The sequence below is a fragment of the Helobdella robusta genome (assembly GCF_000326865.2).
Source record: "Helobdella robusta unplaced genomic scaffold HELROscaffold_1, whole genome shotgun sequence".
Classification (NCBI taxonomy): Eukaryota; Metazoa; Annelida; class Clitellata; order Rhynchobdellida; family Glossiphoniidae; genus Helobdella; species Helobdella robusta.
The window spans coordinates 1839907-1864625 of record NW_008703570.1 but is presented as its reverse complement, the minus strand read 5'-3'; the positions used below and the strand labels follow the sequence as shown (position 1 = coordinate 1864625).

The window sequence follows — 24719 nt, the reverse complement described above, 5'->3', positions numbered from 1 at the left end:
TCTCTTTTTCAGGTACGACATTTACTTAATTAAGGCTAAATTGATTTAATTAATTTATTATTTTTTAATAATAAAATCGTTTCTCTATTTAGTTGTTATATGCCGAACTCAATTATACACATATATATATATATATATATATATATATATATATATATATATATATATATATATATACATATAATCTAACAATCGAACAATATATACATATTTATACACGTGTATATATATATAAAGTTAGATATAAATTTATATATAAATATATATATATATTTTGTATATATATATATTTTATATTATATATAAATATGCATATATATATATATATATAAATTTATATATATTTAACTTTGTGTATATATAAACATGTATATATATATATATATATATTATATTTAAAAATATATATGTATATTTACATACATATAGATATTTATATATTATTATTATTAGGTAGATTTATATAGGCCCTTTCATCAAATCTCAAAGGCGCTGAAACAAATCACAAGGAAACAACAACAAAGGCGCTCATTGCGCAAACAGAAATGTTTTTAGCTCCCTCCTGAAAGATAAAATTGAATGCCCCGAAGCACGCAGTTCCAAAAGCAGGCTATTCCATACAGATGGCCCAACGACTGAAAAATTTCTTGAACCTGTAACAAGATTTGTTGGTGCCACAAAAAGTAAGTCACGATCATTAGAACGCAACTTGTAGGAATGCTCTGGAACAAGGCGTGCAGGGCACCTATCAATTAGGAAGCCAGGTGCAATACCATTCAAGCATTTGAACATAAGCATAGCAATTTTAAAAGTAATACGTTTTCTAACAGGCAGCCAGTGTAAGTTGCTCAAAATGGGGCTGACATGACCAGAAGACCTAGAACGTCCAGAACCAAGTTTAGCAGCTCTATTCTGAATGGACTGCAACATCTGAATAACTCTGTGACAGTCCATAGAATAGGCTATTACAATAATCCACTTTAGAATGTATAAAAGCATGGACCAAACAACTCAGTGTATGAACATCAAGTAAATGTTTTACTGAATTCAACAACCTTAGTTGATTTGAACATTTTTTAGCAAGACGCTTAATATGTGGCTCCATAGACATATTTGTGTCAAATATCATACCCAGATTACTAGCACTCATACAAAAATCAATACGTATCCCTTCCAAAAATAAACCCTTAATTACAATTCTAGACAACTACTGCCATGTGCCAATGGGCAAAATTTGTGTTTCACTATTATTTAATTTCAAGCGATTAGATGACATCCATTTACTAACATCTGACAAGCAAAGAACAAGATTATCCAACAACTCAGCAAAACCAGAATGAGAACAACTAGCTAATATTTAGACATCATCAGAAAAAGCTTGACATTTAAAACCATGCCTATTAACAACTTCAAAAAGATCAGACACATACAACAAGAACAGCAACGGACCCAACACAGATCCATGAGGAACACCAAACGACAATCTTTCAACATCAGATACTTCACTACTGAACAAAAATTGCTGAGTACGATCACACAAGTAAGATTTCAAACAAGAAAGGACGATATCCAAAAAACCAAATAAATGCTGTAATTTATCAATTAAAATCACATGATCGACACAATCAAAAGCCGCACTTCAAGCAGAACAAGGAGCAAAATCTTTTGTTCATTAATTGCCATAAACAATTCTGAAGCCAAATTGATGAGTGCAGTTTCAGTCGAATGGAATCGCCGATAACCAGATTGGCAAGACGGAAGAAGACCATTACCAAATAGCAAAGCAACTGCTTGTTGAAAATTTTCTCAATAATTTTAACCAAAAACGGTAGGTTAGAGACCGGGCGATAGTTAGCCAATGTGCTTTTATCAAGGCTAGGTTTTTTCAGAGTTGGGATGACCACAGCATTTTCAGTAAGGAGGGAAACTAGCCAGAGCTAAGGGATAGATTGACAATATGCAATAAAAATGGAATGAATAAGTCAATATATTTCTTAAAAACATGGGGTGGCACCAAATCAAGCAAAGAACAGATTGCATTGAATCCCTCATGAAAGAAATTTTGTTGTAAAAGAATTTAGACAAATCATGAACCGAAACATCAACGCCAGACACCGCAGAATTCACAACAGACTTTTTACAAAAAATTTTGTTAACAGTGGACCAGTTTTTTTGGCTGATTCAAATGCAGACAAACCTGATTAGACCAATAATCATTTTTGTTAACAAAGGACCAGTTTTTTTGACTGATTCAAATGCAGACAAACCTGATTAGACCAATAATCATTTTTCTTTTGTAGCAAATAACTTTGATTTCTCAGTAAACGCCAGTATCAATAAATGTTTATCAGACTGACTCTTAAGTGATCTCTCAATTTGCCGACACTTAATTTTTAAATTTCATGGGACCGCAGGAACAAAACGATAATGAAGAAGCCTAAGAGGAGCTGCTCGATCAGCAATTTTAAGAAACTCGTTAGTGAATATTTGCAATGATTGATTTACATTCAAACTTTCCGATAAGTGAAGAAACGATGAATTAACGATAAGTGAAGAAAATTTGACTCCGTCAATGTGGTGCCATGAGCGAACCATTTTATTCACAAAAAATGCTGATTACTACAAAGAGGGAATGATATTTTAATAAAACCATGATCTGAAATTACGCCCACTGGATCAATATCACATGACAATGGCTTTAAGCAGTCAGAAGATACCACCAAATCTAATATACCCCCTAATTTATGGGTGGGTGAATTAATTCTATTGTCTAAATTAAATGAAGAAAAAATATCAAAAAACTTGACAGTATTTAGATCATCACATTTCTCAACATGTATGTTGAAATCACCGGCAGTAATGATATTGTCAGCCAAAAGAAAAATGTCATCAAGCAACAATGATAATTTATCAAAAAATAATGATGAAATAGCCCTAGACCCAGGGCGATATATTGCCAGAAAAATGACTGATGTATTTCTAAAGACAAATTTGATAAAACCAACCTCAAATGTATGAAAAACAGCTAACTCAACTTTTTTTGGCTCTAAAAGAACTTTAAAAAAAAACAATAATACCACCATGATACCGATATCTCAAAAAATCAATATAAGAATAATTGAGTGGCAAAGCTAGTCTAATGGATGGGTCATCAGACGCACGATGCTACGTCTCAGTTAGAACCAGAATATCCAATCCATCAATAATAATTTCATTAACATATGTATGCTCATTTAGCATATATCAGAAGACCAAAAAACAGTTTTCCCTGAAATTAAAAATAACAATGTTGTTAGCGCGCTTTTTAAGCTCAGCATCATGACCACTTGTTTAACTTCAGTGCAAATCAACTTAATACTACTATCAATTTCATTTTTGAACAAGCTTGACCAGCTTTTTTTATATCATTTTTTAGGGAAGTAAGTTCATCGTCAACCTTTGATCCTGAAAGAGCATGTAAGCTAACCTCAGTAAGTGAATCTTTAATAGACCCTATTTCATTTTGAATGACATTGTTAATATTTAATTGATATCATCATTGAAATTTGGTTTATCTTAAATCGTAGAAATAATATTAGACAAAATATTCTTGACAGATGAAATTTCACCATTGATGGCATTACTGAATGAATCAATTTTATTCTGGATACCTACATCAAAAACAACATTGGAACCAATGTTATCTAAGGTCTTTTTGATAGATGCAATATCAGATTGCATGGACTGATGATCTTTTAAGATCCTATTAATATTCCAACTAATTTTATCAACATCCTCTAATTTGTCAAGACGTTTAAAAAGTGGTAAACAAGAATCACAAAAAATCATCTTTTAAGATCCTATTAATGTTCCCACTAATTTTATCAACATCCTCTAATTTGTCAAGACTTTTGAAAAGCGGTAAACAAAAATCACAAAAAATCATTATATTATGACAGCCATTCATAAATGCCAAAAAATCATCTTTGATACCATAACAAGTGGCATGCAAAGTACAACCACAAGTCGAACATTGTGTGACAGCGGAATTGGTAATTGTTTTGCTACCCTTAGGAGGATACTTACAACACTTTGACATAACGAATGAATAAACGAACGAAAAACAAACTGACAAATCAACAAACTGAGAAAACCAATTAACAATGAATGAACCAACAATGAATCAATGCCAACACAGCAATAACTGCAAATAACTAGAACGAGTAGTACAACACAGGTTGTACAAGGATTATAAATCTCACAGCCAAAACTTTGAGCCAATGAGATACTTAGAAACGAAAACTAGTTAGAGTATAAAATATCAATGTGCCAATGAGCTGTGTTAAAAATAGGACGAATTAAATATTATAATCACAGCCAGTAATTAAATACTCGGCAGGTGATAACTAAAAAAAAAGATTTTCAACAGAACCAAATATCCCAAAACCAACAAAAAACCACAAAAACTTAAACACTAACGCTTTCCTGATGATCACAAACAAAAATCTTCCAAAAAAAGTCAAAAATTGCCAAAAACTTCTTCGTAAAATTCAGCAAAATTTGAAAAATAGACGTGGAAAAAAAACAAAGCACAATAGCCAAAATATATATATAACTCAGGTCAGGTGTTAAATTATATCTCAGACTGTCCAGATAAATATAAAAACAACGTCATATACAACCTAATTTATCGTGCATATAAAATTTCGTCAGATAATAAAATATTTAACAATGAACTCACACGCATCAAACAACTCCTAGTTAACAACAATTACCCTAATAAAATAATAGATACTGTAACTAAAAAGTACCGAGATAAGATCAGTAATCCAGCACAACAAACTCCAGCACAACCAACAGCTACAACTGTAACGTTATACTACCAGTATCCAATGCACGACAATTATAAAATAAACGAAACTCAACTAAAAAACATCATCATGTCTAACATCACTACCGTCAACCAAAACCACAAGCTTAAACTAATAATATACTACAAACCGTACGTCATGCTAACCGTACGTCATGCCTGATCATTCTAAACCACAACAACCACACTAGCGACAGTCTTCAGAGAACGAACGTGGTGTACCAATTTATATGCCCTTTGCCACACAGTGTTGTGGAATCTTATATTGGACACACTCGAACAACTCTTTCAAGAAAACTCACAATGCATAAACAGAACGGTGCAATCAAGGACCACATGTTGAATGAGCATGGCCAAGATCTTACCCGTGCTACACTGGTAGCTGGTACTAAGATAATTGATTACGAACCACATCCAATAAGGCTGAAAATAAAAGAAGCCATATATATACATAGAACAAACCAACCCTCAATAAACAAACTAATAGCTTTGACTATACTCTTTAGCTGTTCTCTCAATATTATAATGAATGTGGCCCGCATTGAATGATGGCACAACACAACGACATAGCTACTTGCCTAGATTCGGCTCACCTTAAGTCAATCAGGCTAATGGTGTCACTTATAGACTACCGACATCCGTAGTGACGTCGTTGGCGGCCTTGTTTGATACTGATGTTTAGCCCTTCCATGTGCCCATTTATGTATGCAGATATAATATTTTGACAATTATTCACGTATTAATATATATTGTACTAAAATATTTGTACACGCTAACTCTCTACGATATTTACGCTATAACACAATATAAACGCAATATTAGCGTTATATACCAACTTCTTTTGATACACACCTGTCTCTATTGGTTTTAAAATTTTATAAAAAATTGTTGATATTAAAAATTTAACTATAAATCAATCAATCAATCAATCAATCTTTGTTTTGCGTCCAGAGACCCGGTTTCCCGAGGTAGGACGTTGTTTTCTTTGCCATCAACTTTTTGCGCCAAATTAGACGATCAATTTAACTATAAATATGTTTGATTATTTAATTTTATGTTCAATTTTATGTTTAACCATATTTTAAAGGTACGTTACATTATTACACTATTATTATCAACATTAAATATATAATTTAAGTTCATCTTAATATTATTTTATATCTTCCTAATTTATCTCATTTCAATGATTTTAATATTTTAATATTGTTATAACCGTGCTACCGAACGTACTAGATTCTAGCGTATTCTAGAATGTTCTAGTGACTGGAGCATTCTAGACTAGAGTATGCTAGAATCGGACCATCTAGAAGAATCTAGAAACGACGCTTGCAAAGAGTATAAAAGCGCACGTCGCAAGAAGATTCGTGATTAGTGAAATTCGTGATTTTGTGATTTCGTGAATAGCGATTCGGTGAATTATTTAAAGCGATATTTGATTTGTTTGTTGACGTTGTCATAGCGATAGATTTTAAACAATTTAAAAGTTAATTGTTGCGTTAATTTGAATTTGCTAGAAATAAACGATTAGTTGATATCTTCTGTAAATAAAGTTTAATAACTAATAACTGTTTGGAGTATTTTATTCAATCGAAGATTTGAACCCGTCGCATCGTAAATCGGTTACGACAGCGAGTATTATAACATTATTATTTACAATAATATTCAGCTCCGATGATGGCTAAATAGCCGAGACAGCGCTGTCAGCTGACAAATTTTATGGATGTTTTAAATAAATACGAATTCAAAAAATTACGTAGTGTTGAAGTTCTTATCAATAAACTTTTGAACGCAGAGTGGGAATGAAAATTTAATGAAATATGCATCAACGAAGGCATTGTCCCAAACTATATATATATATATATATATATATATATATATATATATATTTGTTTATAATGTGTGTATTATTATTACTTAAAACAGCACGGGCAGAGCCCCTTGCCAAACAAAAATATAGAAATTCGAAAATATAAACCATGAATAAATAAAATAGGTAATGTACATAATAAACTTATCTTATATATATAAATAATAATACACAAGTCAACACATCAAAATAAAACAGATACAATTTTTTTTTTCCAAATTTATTTGACAAAAAAAAGTCAGGAGATCAAAAAAGTAACAAAAGTACTTGCGAAGACCACCCATGACTAAAATCAAACAAAAAATTACAATAATAGACATTAGTAAAAAGAAAAAGAAACAGAAAATACATTCATAAAATTAGTTAAATACATTTAGCAGCCATGTTAAAAAACAAATACATTGCATAAAAAAGTAAAAAAAGAGTACTGTATTGCTCAACAAATGAAGGTCATACATAAATAAACACAGTCAATTAGCACGCCCGTATGTCATCACAGCGTCTTTTGCACATAGCTTAAATCTCTTCAAAGACAGATGTGTTTGACCATCCATGGCCAAATCATTCCATAATTTTGGACCCCTTATTATCCAGCTACGTTGGTAGGTGGAAGTTTTAAATTTTTTAACAACAATTGACCACGTTGCCTGGTAGTTGTCTGAACCCTATCAAAGAAATTCAACTGCTAATAATCTTTATTAATAAGTATTTTATAAACAAACACCAGCAAAATAAAATTATGTAATTGTTCTATTCTAAGAATTTGATGGTTACGAAACACGTCATCAGTAGGATCGCGAAAGTTCAAAGAAAAAATTATTCGCATTAAACGTTTTTGCATCACTAAAACTTTATTGATCCAATATTTACTGGCGGATCCCCAAAACACATTTCCATATAACAAATGTGGATAAAAAAAGAATAATAAAGTAAGATCATTGACTTGACATTCAACCTGTCTCTCACTCTAAATAGAATCCCAACCGCACGGTACAGCCTATGGACGATCATGTCGATGTGCTCATTCCGTTTCAGATCACTTTGTATAACAATTCCCAAAAACTTTACCGAATGAACCCGTGGAAGAGATATGCCCTGGATAATTAGCTCCAAGCCACTCAGGGGCACCTTATTCGTTTTTATCGAGAGACCAAAGATGACATAACAAGACTTGGATATGTTCACTGTCAGCCCATTGGACAAAAACCAATCATAAATCAAACTAACCTGGCTATTCATCTCTGTGAATAAGTCCAGCAGGCTCTTACCTGACAAAAAAATACTGTATATCGTCAGCAAATAACATCACAGTGCATCTATCGGATACAGAAAAGATATCGTTCACAAATATTATAAACAACAAAGGTCCCAATATGGAACCCTGAGGGACACCTGTTAGAATCCTTAAAGGGGATGACACAACATTGTCAATAGAAACATACTGACTACGATCAGAAAAAATACTGGTATCGTCAGCAAATAACATCACAGTGCATCTATCGAATACAGAAAAGATATCTTTCACAAATATTATAAACAACAAAGGTCCCAATATGGAACCCTGAGGGACACCTGTTAGAATCCTTAAAGGGGATGACACAACATTGTCAACAGAAACATACTGACTACGATCAGTTAAGTAAGATCTGAACCAATCAAGAACAATTTCACGAAACCCATATTTAAACAATTTTTGAAGCAAAATTTCATGGTCAATCACATCAAAAGCCTTTTTCAGGTCGATAAAAACACCTAAGCTGAAATTACCTTTATCAAAGTTCTCCAAAAGAAACAAGTGCAACTCTGCAATGGCTTTCTCAGTAGAGGACTTCGTAACAAAACCGTTTTGGTGTTTATTAATCACATTATTTATTTATTTTTATTTATTTGAACAAAGCACGGGCTATTGCCCATTACCGAATTTACAGGAAAAAAATACATAGTATTATACATGCATACCACGATACATTCGTACAATTGCTTCACAAGTATAACCACGAAGATAATGCATTATACCATGGCAGATTGAAAATAATTTCCAAAAACAATAAATTAACACTAACAGTGTCTTGAGTGTCACCATAAATGCAAACTTATAAACCAAGATATAATAAAATACTTTATCCATCTAACCCCATTAATCCCATCCTACACCTGAATAGCATAAAATTAACTACACATTTCCCATGCAATAGAAAAAATAAACAAACATTCATGCATCCATCTAATTTCCTTAACCTCCCCTACCCATATACCAACTCATATACCCACCTACTCATGAATCATTAATTATTATATCAGATAATTATATTAGAACCTAGAAATTTCTTTAACTATTTACCAATCAATAAAAAAAAACCAAACAATCATATGAAAAACAATAATAATAATAAGAAAGTTATGAAATCAATACAAAATATAATTAACCAAAAAATTTATAAATGAAATACGCACATGCATTCAACCATAAAATGGGTAATGAAATAATCAATCCAAGTCAATCATACATCTTCCCAGTCATTACTGATAAAAAATAAAACAAGTACATATTTTTATCTATATTTATGCTCATATTTTTACCATATGATAATTATTACATTAACCTCATGATAATGAGTATTATAAATGTTGCATAAGTAATTCTCTCATTAATCCACTCCCATCCATCCATGAAAAATTCTTATTCAATCATACTAATAGATTAAAAATCTCAAACCATTCCTACTTATCAACACACACATCCAATTGAACCATCAGTTTAAAAGTATCATCAAAATTTAGCATCACCCCAAAACAAATCCAAACGAGATTTAAAAACACTTGTATTTGGAGAGTCAACAACAGATTGTGGGAGTCTATTCCAGTCCGCGACCACTCTGTTACAAAAAAAATATTTTCTAACATCCTTGTGAGATAAACCTGTTGACAACTTCTTATGATGTCCTCTAGTTCTCCCATCATTATTGAGCAACATGAACGAATGATCAGTATCTGGATTGGCCACCAACATTTTATATAAAAAAATCAGGTCCGCTCTAGTTCTTCGATATTTCAAAGAATGCAAGTTCAATTTTTTTAATCTATCAATATACTCTAAACCATAACAAGAACGGATAGATCTAGTAGTTCTTCTTTGAACTTTTTCAATCTTTTGTATTAGGTTTATGTGATGTGGGCACCAAACCTGTACCGCATACTCTAGATGTGGTATGACCAAGCCTTTGTAGAAACATAGGTAAGCTTCTTCATCAATAAGTCTAAAATGCCTGTTTATGATGCCCAACATTGTGTTGGCTAACTTAACTTTACTATATATATGATCTCTAAAAGTGAGTTTATCATCAACAAACACACCCAAGTCTTTTATTACTTTGACTACTTGGATCGCTTGTTTGACCTGGGCAGAATCCCACATTTCATAAATATTATTATATTTATTTCCGATTATGCTCGATTAAAAAACTCCACATTCTACTTAACATTAATTTTTCAAATATTTTAGAAAATACCGGTAATATTGAAATTGGTCGGTAATTACCAAACATAGTCGGATCGCCACTTTTGAAAATTGGTAAAACCTTGGCTATTTTTAAAAAAGACGGAAATATACCCGTTCTAACAGACTCATTAAACAAAAAAGAGATGTGACCAGCTATCTGACAAACAGTGCTTCTCAAAATCTTGGTTGACAAGAAATTACCATCAAAACTATTTTTTAACTTTAATTGGTTGACTACAGTTATAACCTCTTCAGATGTTAATTCACGTGGAACAAATGTTGGATCATCCTTAATTCGTAAGAGAGTAAGATCAGCATTAGGCGGATGTCCGTCATTTTGCTGGTATTAATGCCTATTTCAACAAAAAATTTATTCAACTCATTCACCTTTGCTAATTTAGTAGATTCATTTGCATCCTTTGGAAATAATTTATTACTAGGTGCATTAGAAGTGGAACCTAATATCTTATTTATGATTCTTCATTTACTTTTTTAATCAGGATTATTATTTAATCTATTTTCAAAAAAAATTTTTATAGTTAATCGTTTAAAATTAATATTTCTGGAATGACAATTAAAGAGGTTATAAAGAAATTCATAGAATACATCAAAAAAACAGCAAGCTTGCCATTGAGTGGTCTATAAATGCACAAGAAAATATATTTTTTGTTAACATAGTGTAACCAGAAGCCTGACCATTCAAAAACCCCTAAATTATGAGAAAAATTGAAATTTAAATCACGATGAGTATCAATTAAAAAAGTACCTCCACCCCTTTTACTTTCTCTATTATTTAGGATTAAATTATGATTAGGGAAATATGAAAGTATGGGACCATAAGAAGTGTTATTATTCATCCATGTTTCACTCAAGGCAATTATCAAAGGGATTTTAGCATTTACCTGCAGATTGTTAATTAACAAGGATAGATTACCAGCATGAGAGGCCAGACTTCTAATATTAACATAACATGCATTAAAAACTAATTGAATTTTATGTTAATTGCATTACATATTGATTTAACAAGATCAGAGAAGCTAAAATAATGATCAAACCCATCCGAATAATAAAAGTCACGATTAATTATTGTATCAATATCACCAAAATTATTCAATGTACAAGATCTATAAGTAAGCACATTCATTGAATTAGAGATCTTCCCAGCAACATAGGTCACATCATTCATGTTAGTGATGGAGCCATCATTTATGACATTATTTGTAATAAGGTTCATTTCATCATTCACATCCACATTTGTGTCATTATCTATAGCAAAATTCATATCCTCATTTATATCCACATTCACATTATCATTTATATTAGTGTTTGTACCATTACATACATCAAGTACCATTGCATTATTCATAACAATGTCCGCACCAACACTCACATCAGCATTCATATGTATGCTGGGACTAACACTCACATCAATAAACTTAGTAGCATTTAAAATAAAATTCATATTTTCATTCATATCCTCATTTATTACAACCCTATTATTAACAACAACAGAATTAAACACAACTCCTCAAATTTGCAAGACAGTGAGTTTAAGTTTGACATAATAATGTTTAAGTCAAAACTGGATTGTTGAACCGCACATCCCTTATCTAAGCATGTGACGACTTACTCTATATAGCTTCAACACAAAGACAACAGCCCTTCTTCTTGCGACATTTTACGATCGAATTTCTCTTTGTCTAATTGCATTGCCGAACACGTTTTCATTTATTTTGTATTACATAAATAAATACGTTATAAACATTCTTACTTGTTGTTTCTTATATCTAAAAAAACTCGCAACAGGATACCTCAATTACCTGCTAATTTGCCTGTATTTATCTTTTCAAGTTTTGATAATACCATGCTTTCGTCAATAAGCAAATCAGCCATTGGGGATAATACATCAGTGGAGTCAAAGTAGATCCGTCCATCAAAAGGAGTATCCTCTCTGTACACAGAGTAGAAGAAATTAGCAAATGCATCAGCTTTCACCTTAGAATCAGTTATTACCCTTCCATCTTCAGTCAATGAACTAGCAACCTCATCACACGAGCAATTTTTTCTTGCGACTGAAATTTCATCAACTTTGTATGTTTTTTAATTTTGTCTCTAATTGTTCGGAATTCTTGAATTTCATCTTCTCCATATCTATAGATCAACCTCCAAATTACATGCTTTTGCTTTATCAAAACTTTCAAATCATTGGTCATTTTAAATTTGAAATAAACGTTTCTTCTTTTTTTGGAACAATTCATTGTAAGTAATCTGCATTGTCCAGTTTACAATTAACATTAACTCTTCTAGTAACTTTTATCAAAGTTCTTATTGATGGCAAACACAATGCTTTACTTTCAATTAACTTGTATGCTGTATTTATGCCGTATGCTGAGGAGCTTGTAGAGTAAATGTGCATACATAACATAATAGTACAGTACATGTTGTGCAGTACTATAGTTGTTTTATAATGTTATAAACGTTGCATTTGCAATTTTTTATAGGAATTTGGATTACCTAGTCGGAAAATTGTTGTGTAGTTCATGGTAGTTGTTATATTTTCCATTAAAAGCTCTTTTTCTAAATTATTTTCAGTAATTTCTACTCAAATTGATACATAATAAATATTAATATAAAACACATACGTATATACAATCTTAGTTGTAGTTGCACATAATCCAGGTGCACTGTTTACATTCGAGAATTGTAAGCCCAAATTTTTTAACCCTGCATTTGGAGTCAGAGATTTTGTTTAATTTTGTTTTTCCAGACTGTTTATACAGTTTGTGCTTTCACCAATTTTTGTAAATGTCAACTTTTTCAACAGATTTTTTCACCTGGAGAATATAATTGGATTACGTGGCCACAAATACAAGCTCTCCAAAAAATAAAAAGTGCCGTCAAGCAAAGATTCTTCAACAGTAGTGTGGTAAACACGTGGAGTGATTGATTGATGAGACGGTTTCCGTGGAATCAATCAACAACTTCAAGATCAAGCTCGGAAAGTTAGGATATTAGGACACTTATCTCGCAGTGGTTCTCACACAGATTCTAGTCCACTGAACCTCTTTAAACCCTGTTATGTTATGTTGAGCCAGACGATAAATGAATATAATTCAATCCTAGTAAGCCACATACTTTTCAGAATAATAAGCAAAATTTTTATATTCAAATTGACTAAAATCAATGTAAAACGTGTATGTTAATTTATTTATATCAACATTTGAGCGAAAGAACGTTTCAATAAACTACTATGAAACGCAGTGAAACACTGAAAAGATGGATATCAGTATCCGATTAGCCAACCTATGGCTTCAGTAAGCCACAGTGTTTTTCAGATAAAGCAATTTTTAAATTTAAATTAACAAAAACAATTGTTAAATGGCTATGCCAATTTATTTAAAATTTTAAAGCAATATATGCACAAACAACTGCTGTCATAAAGTTTCATGAGACTGTTAGCCAACGCATCGTTCTTCCAATTCACATTTTATGAACACCAGAATGTAAAATATTTATAGACCATGATGAAAGAAGCTTTTGAAGTATCAATTTTGATCTATTTATGCCGTTTATTTTATATAAAAAAAGAAAGAAATACAATAAAGTTTATAAGACCCGGTAAGTCACTTTCTTTCTCTAATATGCCAATGAATGGCTTCAGTACGCCACATTAATATTGCGTCGATTAGCAAACTTTCAATCAATTTGATAAAATAACAAATGTGAAACGAAAGACGTTGATTTACTAATAGCGAAATTCGTAAAAAAAGCATGTTTAAATAGACAAAAGTAATTGTTAAATAAATAATTTGATTAATTTATTACAATATTTGAACAAAAATAACGTACTAATAAAAGTTTTATGAGACTTGGTAGACCACTGAATTTACTATAAAATTACTCCAAAAAAAGCCAACCTATAACTTCAGTCAATAAACAATATTTTCAATCAAAATGACGAAACATAAATTTAGAATGGATATGTTAATTTATTTATCTCGATATTTAAACAAAATAACATAATGTGAAACCCAGTAGCCCCTAACGCCTAGCTTCCTTCCCCAGTAAGCTAATGTACGATTTTAGCAATCCACTTAAACATGACGAAAATCGTTGTTAAAATAACAATTTTAATCTATTTACGCCGTTCATTACGGTTTGATTGAAATTTTTCGATTATTTTATATTAAAACCGGCCTGTTTCTTTCTTTCTTATTTATGTCATATTGATTCGTTCGTCTACAGGCTTCGTGTTTAGCTGTATTACCTCTCCAAGCTATACACTCATATCCACAGGCATTACGTTTTATTAAATAAATACCAATGCTCACCATGTATTGACTGCGATAAAATTGTACCAACCAAAGAATTAATAAGTTGTAAAATATGCGGTAAAAGATGTCATTTTAATTGCGTTGGTATCACGGAGAAAATATTTAATCTCACTTCTCATTTGGCCGTCGTCACCCTTCACAGAGTAGTGCTTGCCTTCAGGGTTGTTAACGCTACTCATAAAAAGGAGCGACACTACCGCTACCGCTAGTCCGAATCATTACAAATTAAATTCTTCTGTGGCTCGTATAATTTTATTTTTTGAACAGAATAATCTACCCAGTCAGATTTGAATTTTGGATGCCGCCATTTTAGCTTTGTCATCGTTAAATATGTTTGAAAATCTCATGTTAACGACATTAAGTATGGCTTTGGCTAGAGGTTCACACAACAAAAGAGGATTATTTGATCCTTCAATTATGTTTTCTATTTTTTTCTTTATAAGACATAATGTTGGTAATAAATAACCATAGCCATGGTCACCATGATGGATGTCCAATGCAGTCCAATCATTATAGGAAACTAAGTGGACAAAGAACACATTGGTAAAGAGAATTTCCAGTCTTTTCAGCTGGACCCAAATAGTTAGAAAAACTTTCCGGAATATGAACACCGGCATTAAAGTCATTCTTTTTGTTCATTTTTAGGAAATTAGCAAACACGAGATCTACACACAACGAGAACAACCAAAGAAAGAAAGCAAGCTAAAAACGGACTTAGCATTTTACTTAACCAAAGACTCTATAATTTAAAAGATTTAATTATTTGTGTCACATTCGAGAGCTAGTTGTAAACGTTAAAAAAACGTGTTTTTAAACCAAATTTTTTATTTTAATCAAAAGTAGCGGTAGCGATTTTATTTTGCCCTTAAAGGTAGCGTCGCTACCGATGTCGTTACTACCGCTATCGATACTGAAAAAGTAGCGCGCCGCTATCGCTATTCCACTAATAACAACCCTGCTGCCTTCAATATCTCAACAACATCGACTTCAATATCACCACCACCAAAAACACTCTACCAGCAGTTTTTAATAATAATACTATTAATTTTGATAATATTATAAATAACAATAATAATAATAGTCTTACTAATAGTAATAATACTTTATTATTATTATTATTTAAAAATCAGGATCTGACAGACGCAGAAACTGTTACATCATGCAAGGCAGTAGTACAAAATTAAACAAATAAATAAACGGAGAAAAAAAATTAAACATGAAAAATAAAACAAAATAGAATAAACTAAATAATAATAATAACATAAATAAAAGAAAATAAATTGACAATAAAATGAAGTAATGGCATAAAAACGCTAATTAACAGACTAGATGATGACTTGGTGAGTTAGTGAGGTGATCGATAAATAAAAACTTCTTGTGCGAATGATAAAGTTTTATTAATTAAAAACTAGTTGTGTGAATGATGAAGTTTTATTGAGTGTTAATATGTTTGAGGTGTCTTGTGATGAAAGTCTTTTCCCGCTATGCAGAATGGGTGGCGAGTTGATAGTTATGTTTGCGCTGACAAAGGTTGTGTGTTCTAGTTTTAATTGGTGGTAGTAGAGGATGGATGGCGTGGTTTTTTGTATTTTCTACTTTCTTGAACAGTCTTGAATCGGGTATGTTGGATATCTGAGTGACGGTAGGATATGATGCAGGTAAATAGTTGAAGCGGATTAGTTTTTTGATGAGAGATTGTAGTTGCTGAAGTTGTTGTTGTTAATCAAAACCAGGCCAGAAGGAGGCTGCATATTTGATGCGTGAGATTATGAGTGATTCGGTGATGTCAAATAATTTGATGCCACTGAGACCATGTGAGCGGAGTGTTTTGAGTGCGTGTAATGTTTGAAAGCCTTTTGCGATGATGTGGTTGATATGAGGTGTTATATTAAGTGTGGAGGTGAATGTGATGCCTAATATTTTTAATTGACTTGTGCAAGTAATAATTGATGTGAGTTCTGGAGGTAATTTTATTTTCTTATGGCTATTGTGAATGATGAGTTTGAATGATGAGTTCGAATGATTTATTGAGAATAAATGACAGATTGCATCGTTTTGACTATGTAGTTAATGAGTCGAGTTCTGATTGGATGGTGTTTGAGTTAGATGATGGGATGATAAGGTAGATGTCGTCAGCGTATTTGATGATGTGATTAGACTATTAGAGCTATGAAAAGTTTAGAGAGTAGAAGCTGGAATTAATAGGTAGATGAAAGAGTAGAGCTAAAGAAAGTAGAATGACTCTTATTATAAAGAAAATTCATTATAATATTGTAAATGTTGTCAGGTAGAGGAAGAGAGGCTAACTTATTTGAAAGTGAGAAGTGATTGAGAATGTTAAAAACTTTAGAGAAGTCGAGAGCAATAAGATGAACATAATTATTATTTTTAAGGAAAGATGTTATTGTGGAAGTAAGAGGGATGATGGCGGATGTAGATGATAAAAACCAATTTCTTAATTTAATATAAATATAGGTTTTTACGGTCTAATTAAATAGAATAAACTACCAATATCTATAACAACTTGTATGGTTTACCGCCCATTAAAAATTTTCTACAATGGTTATCTTAATTATTTTTATTTAACATATTTTTGGATTTTATATTCTGTTTTTAAGTTTTATTAAAATTTTACATGTGCCTTAAAAGTTATATGGTTGTGTCTGCGCATTTTTGGTTTTTTAATTCACCGGATTAAATTTTGATCATTTTATTTTTGTATTTGTCAGCCTGCAGCATTTCTTTTATATTTTTTATTTCATTTTATTTAGCTTGAATTGATTTGTATCTTTCTTTCAGACATTGTACTACATTTCCTTTCCTAGTTTTAGAACGAAATTCATATATTTCTTTTAACTACAGAGGTATAATAATTTACAATTATTCTTTTCACTTGTTTTTAATGTTTTCATTTATTTAGTGTTTTCATTTTAATTTTTACATTTACTTAAATGTTTTCAGTAAAAATAATTAGAAAATAATTAAAATTAATAAAATCTTTAAAAAATGAATAATTATTTATTAATAAACTACAAAAATGTGAAAATTTTAAAATTATATATCATATATGTCGCCACCTCGTTTTTTAATTCAATTGTCAAACGCAGTGCTGCTTTCGTCATTCGATACTTGTTACTAAACCTTTGTGCCTCAAGGCTGTAAGTACTATCAGAGTCTTCTTTCAAAATCTCAACAACCGTTTTATTGAGTCAATTCGCAATCGCAAATAACAATTCGAAACTAACGTTTTGACAGAGATATATAACTAAAATTTGTTTCCTTTGTCCTATTCTTTTTCATTTGTTTCCAGTTTGGTAATCATTTTTACAGATTTTCATTTACTGCTATTTATCGTTCACACAATATTATTTGTTTTATATCATTTATTATGAATTGTTTGAAATGCTTATATAAAAACTGACCATCAGGAGCAGACGCTTTCTTTTCAAGTTTCCCCTCATTCAGCAACGAAAGACGTTGCATATTATTATAATTCGTGAAAGGAAATGGATAGCCGTCTAGAAATTGAATCATTTTTTGTGACTCGTCAGAGCAAAAAAAGGAATATAATTTTTTAAAATCTCTTTCTCGTGTAAATGTTCAACATTCATTCATTCATTCATTGATCCTATGTAACCCCTTAAGGGACCGTCGAGGCCGATGGTATTCTTCTATCTCTCCAAAATCCTTTTCTTTCCCTCGCCATCTTCATTGAGCCCAATGTTCCAACCCCCGTCCATTCCGTGATATCATCCATCCACTTCCTCATAGGTTTTCCAACTTTTTTCTTCCAGTCCATCTTTCTCAACATTACTTTTTTGATCAGTCTGTCGTCTGTCATTCTGCAGATGTGCCCAAAGATACCCAGCTTTCTTTCCTTGACACTTTCATACACAGTTTTTTGTCTTCCAAGTTGTTTTCTTATGGCATCGTTTCTTATTTTTTGTCTCCAACTGATTCCCAGCAGCTTTCTATTACAATGCATCTTGAATGCTTCCAGTTTGTCTTTGTCTCTTTTCTTCAACGTCCAAGCCTCACATGCATACATCAATGTAGAAAACACACACGCTTCAACGATCTTTAACTTTGTTTTTGTAGATACATTACCGTTTTTCAATATTACTTTCAAAGATGCAAACATTCCTCTCGCGATTGCTATTCTTCTATCAATTTTTTTCGAACAATTATTGTCATTATTTTATATACTGCCCAGATATATAAAATGTTCAACATTAAGTACCATAATTTAATCAGGATTAGGCATCTCTCCTCATCTAAGCTAACTTGTCGACCTAATCAACTAACTCACTTTGACAAAAACTTAAAATAATGATACAAGTTTCACAGTAGATAACTTCGATGTGGCTTTACTTCATCTCGTCATGTCTTATTCATAAAACTATAACTGCAACTGAAGAAAACGAAGGTATTTGTAAATGATAGAACAGAGATTATTTGCACAGTTTTTTAAAACCCGTTTTTGCTTTAAAAATTAAAAAAAATCAATTTGAAATATAGAAAATAGCATATTTAACATGATCTATAAAAAAAAAAACAAGAAAAAATATAGTGTATGGAATATCTGAGGCTGATAGGAAATAAATCTAAGTGGATAAGCGTAAAAAATTTGATATAATTCATGATGAGGATTCTAATCAACTTCTTTGAAGTGTACAAACAAGTTTGAATTCAATTTTTCTCCATATCTGTTATTCAGATGTAGAATTCTATAACCTTCAAAACGTATCATAAACAAAGCGTTTAGAATTTAATGAAAAATAAAATTTGATGAGAATAAATCAAAATTACAACCAATCAACAGCAATGAAAAACAAACCAAATTTTAATGCCAAAATGAAAGTTAATCTATAAAAAAAACTAGAAATGCATCGAATAGTAAATTTGGCCAAAAGCCGAATAGTTTATTCATTATTTGGCCAGTCGAAGACTAAGTAATATAAAACTTGCAAATTTGGAAATAAAATCGAATGAGAAAGAAGTTATTGAACAAAAAAGCAGGCGAATCGTGTTCATTCCACAATTCTTTATCGAGATAATGTTCAATTTCTTCTCTAGTTCAAATTCAGATACTTCAACAGCTATGATGACAAAAAAATTTTCGCTAAATAATCAACATTTGTTCTGGAATCCAAAAATGGTTTAAACGAAAATTGCAACACTTGGCTATTAGGCCTGAAAATGGCAGAAGCCGAATGTTAATTTTTGGCCGAATATTTGGCCGGGCCGAACATTCACTCAGCGTCTATAAAAACCTAAATAAAAATAATCTCATTAAAAATGCCTTTGATAAAAATCCGTTAAATATAATTGTATTTGCAAAATAAATTGCTTAAACAATGCCTCTTTATCGGCAGTGATGAGAACCAAACTAATTTTATCAAGTTAAACTTAAACGAGTTTAAGCTAAAAATAGTTAGTTCATTTAAAAAATAACCCTAAATTTTAAAATATAGTTTAACTAAACTAAAAACATTTAATAAAACTTTGAAAACTTTCTAGTCAAAACCAAAATGTCGAAGTAGAAGTAGGAGACTTTCGCCCAAGTAAGTAATTTTTAGAGGCCGTAGTCGGATGTTTTTCGCCTGACACCGCCAAATGTCAAGTATTTGAAAAATTTGTAATTGTATTCTAAAAGTAATTTTATTTTTTAGAAGATGTATGCGTATTAATTATCTAATCTAATACTAATCATATACTGATAACAGATGCTACCAAACATACCATGCGACCATTTTTAGTTTTAACAATTAAAAAATAATTTAAAATAATTATAACATTTATTTTTACTTGCTTTTTGTTAATTATTTTGAAAAACACCTCAAATTGCTAGACGTCGGCTGAATAAGTGAAAAAGACGCAGTTATTGCGAATTAATTATTGCGAATTTGTTATTAATTTGAACGTTGCTTTTTTGTTAGCTACGATCAAAATTAAATGTTTCCAATTATTTAATTCAGAGAATGGTCCAGCAATGTCAATAGCGATTCTCTCAAAGGGCCCGCCTACAATAAACATGCATTGCTTTTCCGAGTTTCTTTCTGGGTTCTTTTTATCGCTGCGCACGTGTTATATTTTCGGCACGGCTTTCAACTTTTTCTCGAAGATGGAACCAATATAATTTTTTGCGTATTCTATCTAGAGTTTTATTCACTCTTAGATGTCTTCCTGACAGTCTACCATGCATTTATTTCAGAATTTCGCCAGTTTCGCTTCCATGTATTACAATTTGTATTCGTTGTATGAATCCACTTCCAGACTCCCATTTTCTTTTCTGGAAACAGAGTAGTAGCGAGTAATGACCATCCGTAATCTTCCGTTTCTTTGATTTTGGTTGTCTTCCCTTTTTATTTTTTCTTATTGTCAACAGCAATGTTTGCCTCATAGTGAACAAAGTTGGCAAGAAAGGGCGTCAACGTTATGAGTCATTTCCTTGGTAGTTGTTTCAGCCATTTTTTCTTCTAAATCTATGGAGTTGAGTAATAATCTAGGTGCTGCACGATTGGTCTGGGAAATTTCTGCCCAGAAAGATTTTTGTGAAAATGTTTGATTGCGCTGACAACCACTAAAAATTGCTTGTTCAAAGGCACATTGTGTATTCAAGTTGAACACCGAATCATTTAATGCGAGTGAGCTTTGCAGCTTTTGGAACATCTTCCATACGTGTCTATTTCTAATTCTAAAAAATAAAAAACACCGACACGAATCCATTTAGTCTCACATTTTCACAAATTTCTGACAAATTTTTTATCATGTCTTCTGTGCATAACAATGTTGATAGAAAAATAATTTCATAGAGCACGTGGTCGTCTCTGTATTTCAATCAAATTTTGAAATCATTTGAAAGAGATGAATTCAGCAATGTACCTTGTCCGCACCAACATTTTAGTTGACGCTATTATTTCAAAATCTAGAAAGAAAGTCTAAATCATTGATCTTGTTTATTATTATTAAGAAAAATGTATACAGCGCTTTTTACTATTCAAACACATTATGGTACAATAATAGCGGATAAATTTACATAAATGACATAATTCAAGTTGCAAATAATCGTGTCAAATAGAAAATACATAAAAAATTGATCATGGTCAATATTATTGTCACTCTTTCAATAATTCAAAAATAGCCATTTTCTCAAACGTATATATATTCAACAGCATTGTTGTTAGCAGCAGCTATAGCGTTGTTGTTAAATATCCATTTTCTGGCCAGAACATAATCGGGCCAAGAACTGACTCCTTCAGTTACATCAGCATCACTACACAGCCAGAACAAAGTTGATGGGTGTGTCTCATCCAGCTAGATTTTGCCATCTGCCTTTTTGAACACCGGGTAGTATGATAATACCTAGACATTGATTGACTCAAGGTGATCAACAATACCCAAATAAAAGCATTTTGAAACGTTTGACAGATTAAATATTTTTGTTAAAATCAAAACTTTACTGGCAGGAATTTAAAACTGGTTGGGTGAGCGTGTGTCGACAGTATTTTTAGACGTTTTATCTGTAGATGGTCTGAATTTAACCAATTTCAACCATATTTAACCAATAAACAAAACGAAACGAAATTTTATTTGCTTCTAAATATTCAAAAATAATAAGAAAGCAGGAAGACCATAATAGAATTTGTATAGAAATTCATCTGGTATGGCCACCTAATCAGAAATGTTCCGTGTATAAACGAAAATGTTCAGTAAATAAAATAATAATTCTATTTCATGAATCATATCTATCAAAAATTATTTAGTAGTATAAATAGAACAACAGAAATAAGTAAAAATTGGCAGTTTTTAACAAAAAAGTTTTATGTTTTCGATGTCAGGATAAAATATAGTATTTGTGAGTAAGGTTATGACAGTCACGTATGTTCTTCAGTTTTATTTTAAACTATGCAATGAATTGAAATCAACATCGAAACCGCTGTTTACGATTTCGTTCCAAGTTCTTGGCCCTTTACAGAAAATGTGTGAAAACATGATATTCGTTTTCGATTTGTTGGAGACGAGATTGTTGGGTTTTCGAGATTGCTTTTTCATACTGTAATAATCTTGAAACAACTCTGGCAATCTGTTCGTCAATTGTTTGTACACGAAGATCATCTCAAAATATATGTTCAACTTCGAAAAATTCAAATTTCGCGTTATGTTGAAGAGCGGTTGACTGTGGTCCTTTCGTTTTGATCCTGTCACAATTCTAACTGCTCGTTTCATCAAACGTTCTATTGGCATCGTGGTTGCGTGATACGATGACGCCCAGATTGTGTTACAGTAAATTATCAACGGCGTGCACAGAGAATTGTACAGCAAGTTCAAACATTTCCTAGGAAGGAATGATTTTACTTTATTTATCATTCCTATTGTCTTTGATAACTTATTTGCAATATATTTTGTGTGATGTTTGAACGAAAGTTTTGACTCAAAATAAACGCATAAAAATTTCAAGCGTTTTGTTTCCTCAATTGTATCATCACCTATCTTGATTTTGTAGGGTTCTTTGTAGTTGAGGTAATGAACTGGCCCAAATATCATTACCTGGCTTTTTGATGAATTGATCGTGAGTTTGTTGGCTTCAAACCAACAGACAATATTTTTCAACTCTTCGTTTGTGTTTTCAATGAGCTCGTTGATTGATTTGCCGCTACTGAAGACGTTTGTATCATCCGCGTAAATGATGTAATCAAAAAACGTTGATGCAGTTGGTAAATCGTTCACGTAGAGGATGAACAACAACGGACCAAGGATGCTATCTTGAGGGACACCATGGTTGTTGTTGAGCATGCCAGACGTTTCGTTATTTACACAAACAAATTGTTTTCTGCCGGTCAAATAACTTCGTAGCCATTGGAGTGTCGTGCTTCTGAAGCCATACTTTTCAAGCTTGTTCAACATGATGTTGTGGCTGCTGCAATCAAATGCTTTGGATAGAAACAAGCATGTGCCGATTATATATTTCTTACATTCGGCATGGAAACCAATTTTCCGAATCAACTTTACTATCGCTAGTTCTGTTGAGTATTTATCTCTGAAAAAGAACAGGAGTAGGTCGTTTTTTTCATTTTACATCGCATTGTTAAAAATTTATCAACATAGTTTTCACTAAAATTACCTTTGTTGTTGTAATCAGATATACGTTCGTCAACCATTTTTCGCTATCAATATCGACGCGCATATCACTGGTCACCGTGTAACTATTAGTTTTGCAGCGTAACGTGGTGTTCACTTATTTCTGTACATCAGTTAAAACGTTGCCGTGCGCATTGAGCAAGTTCAATATGATCGGTTTATTTAGATTGAGACTTGTACATAAATGTGTAAATTTTAAAAATTATTCTATATTTTATAGGTAGCCAGTGCAAAAGAACAAGATATGGAGATATATGAGAAAAGAAAGGGGCACGAGCAGCAGAGTTAAAAGCTTTACTTTAAAAAAGGATAAAGTGTAGAATCAGGAAGACCATAGTAGAGCGAGTTACATAATCAATCCTAGATAAGACTAACGAAGTAACAAGAAGGAGAAGAGTAGGATCGTCAAGAAAATGCAAAAGTTTTTTTATTCTACGTAGATGAAAGTAAAAACTTCTAACAACACTATTAATCTGAAAAGAAAGAGACATACTAAAATCAAAGATAAAGCCTAGACTACGAAACTTGTAAGAAACATCAAGAGTTTTAGAATCAGGTAAGATAATAAGAGGAATAGTAATAGTAACAGTAAAACAAATTAATTCAAATTTAGAAGGATTAAGTTTGAGACACATAGAGTCAGACCAAGCGATTATTGAAGAAAAACATAGAGATAGATTATGAAGAACACTATTGAGATTAGATAGGGGAAAAGAAGTATAAATATAAAAATCGTCAGCATATAGTTGACTAGTGAAAGGAAAGTTATTAATAATACGAGGTAGTTCAAAAGTATGGAGTATAAATAGAAGAGGGCCAAGGATAGAACCCTGAGGTACACCGAAAGTAAGAGTAGAGGAGTTAGAAGTAAAATTATTGAGAACGACAGAAGAAAAACGATTACAGAGATAAAAAACCAAGGTAGACAAGAATCAGTAATATTAAAAGAAAGATCTAGCAGCCTCAAGAGAATAGTATGATCAACAGTATCAAAAGCAGGGGAAAAGTCAAGAGCAAGAAGAATTGTAA

At 31.7% G+C, this 24719-nt stretch overlaps 1 protein-coding gene across 1 annotated transcript; it reads right to left on the bottom strand.

The window, feature by feature from the left end:
- Positions 1-22445: 22445 nt before the first annotated feature.
- Positions 22446-23710, bottom strand: HELRODRAFT_158504 (hypothetical protein; the record flags this gene model as incomplete). Its single annotated transcript, XM_009010555.1, has 2 exons — positions 22446-22786; positions 23674-23710. The coding sequence occupies 2 exons, from the start codon at positions 23708-23710 to the stop codon at positions 22446-22448; spliced, it is 378 nt and encodes a 125-aa protein (XP_009008803.1).
- Between the last annotated feature and the right edge of the window lie 1009 nt (positions 23711-24719).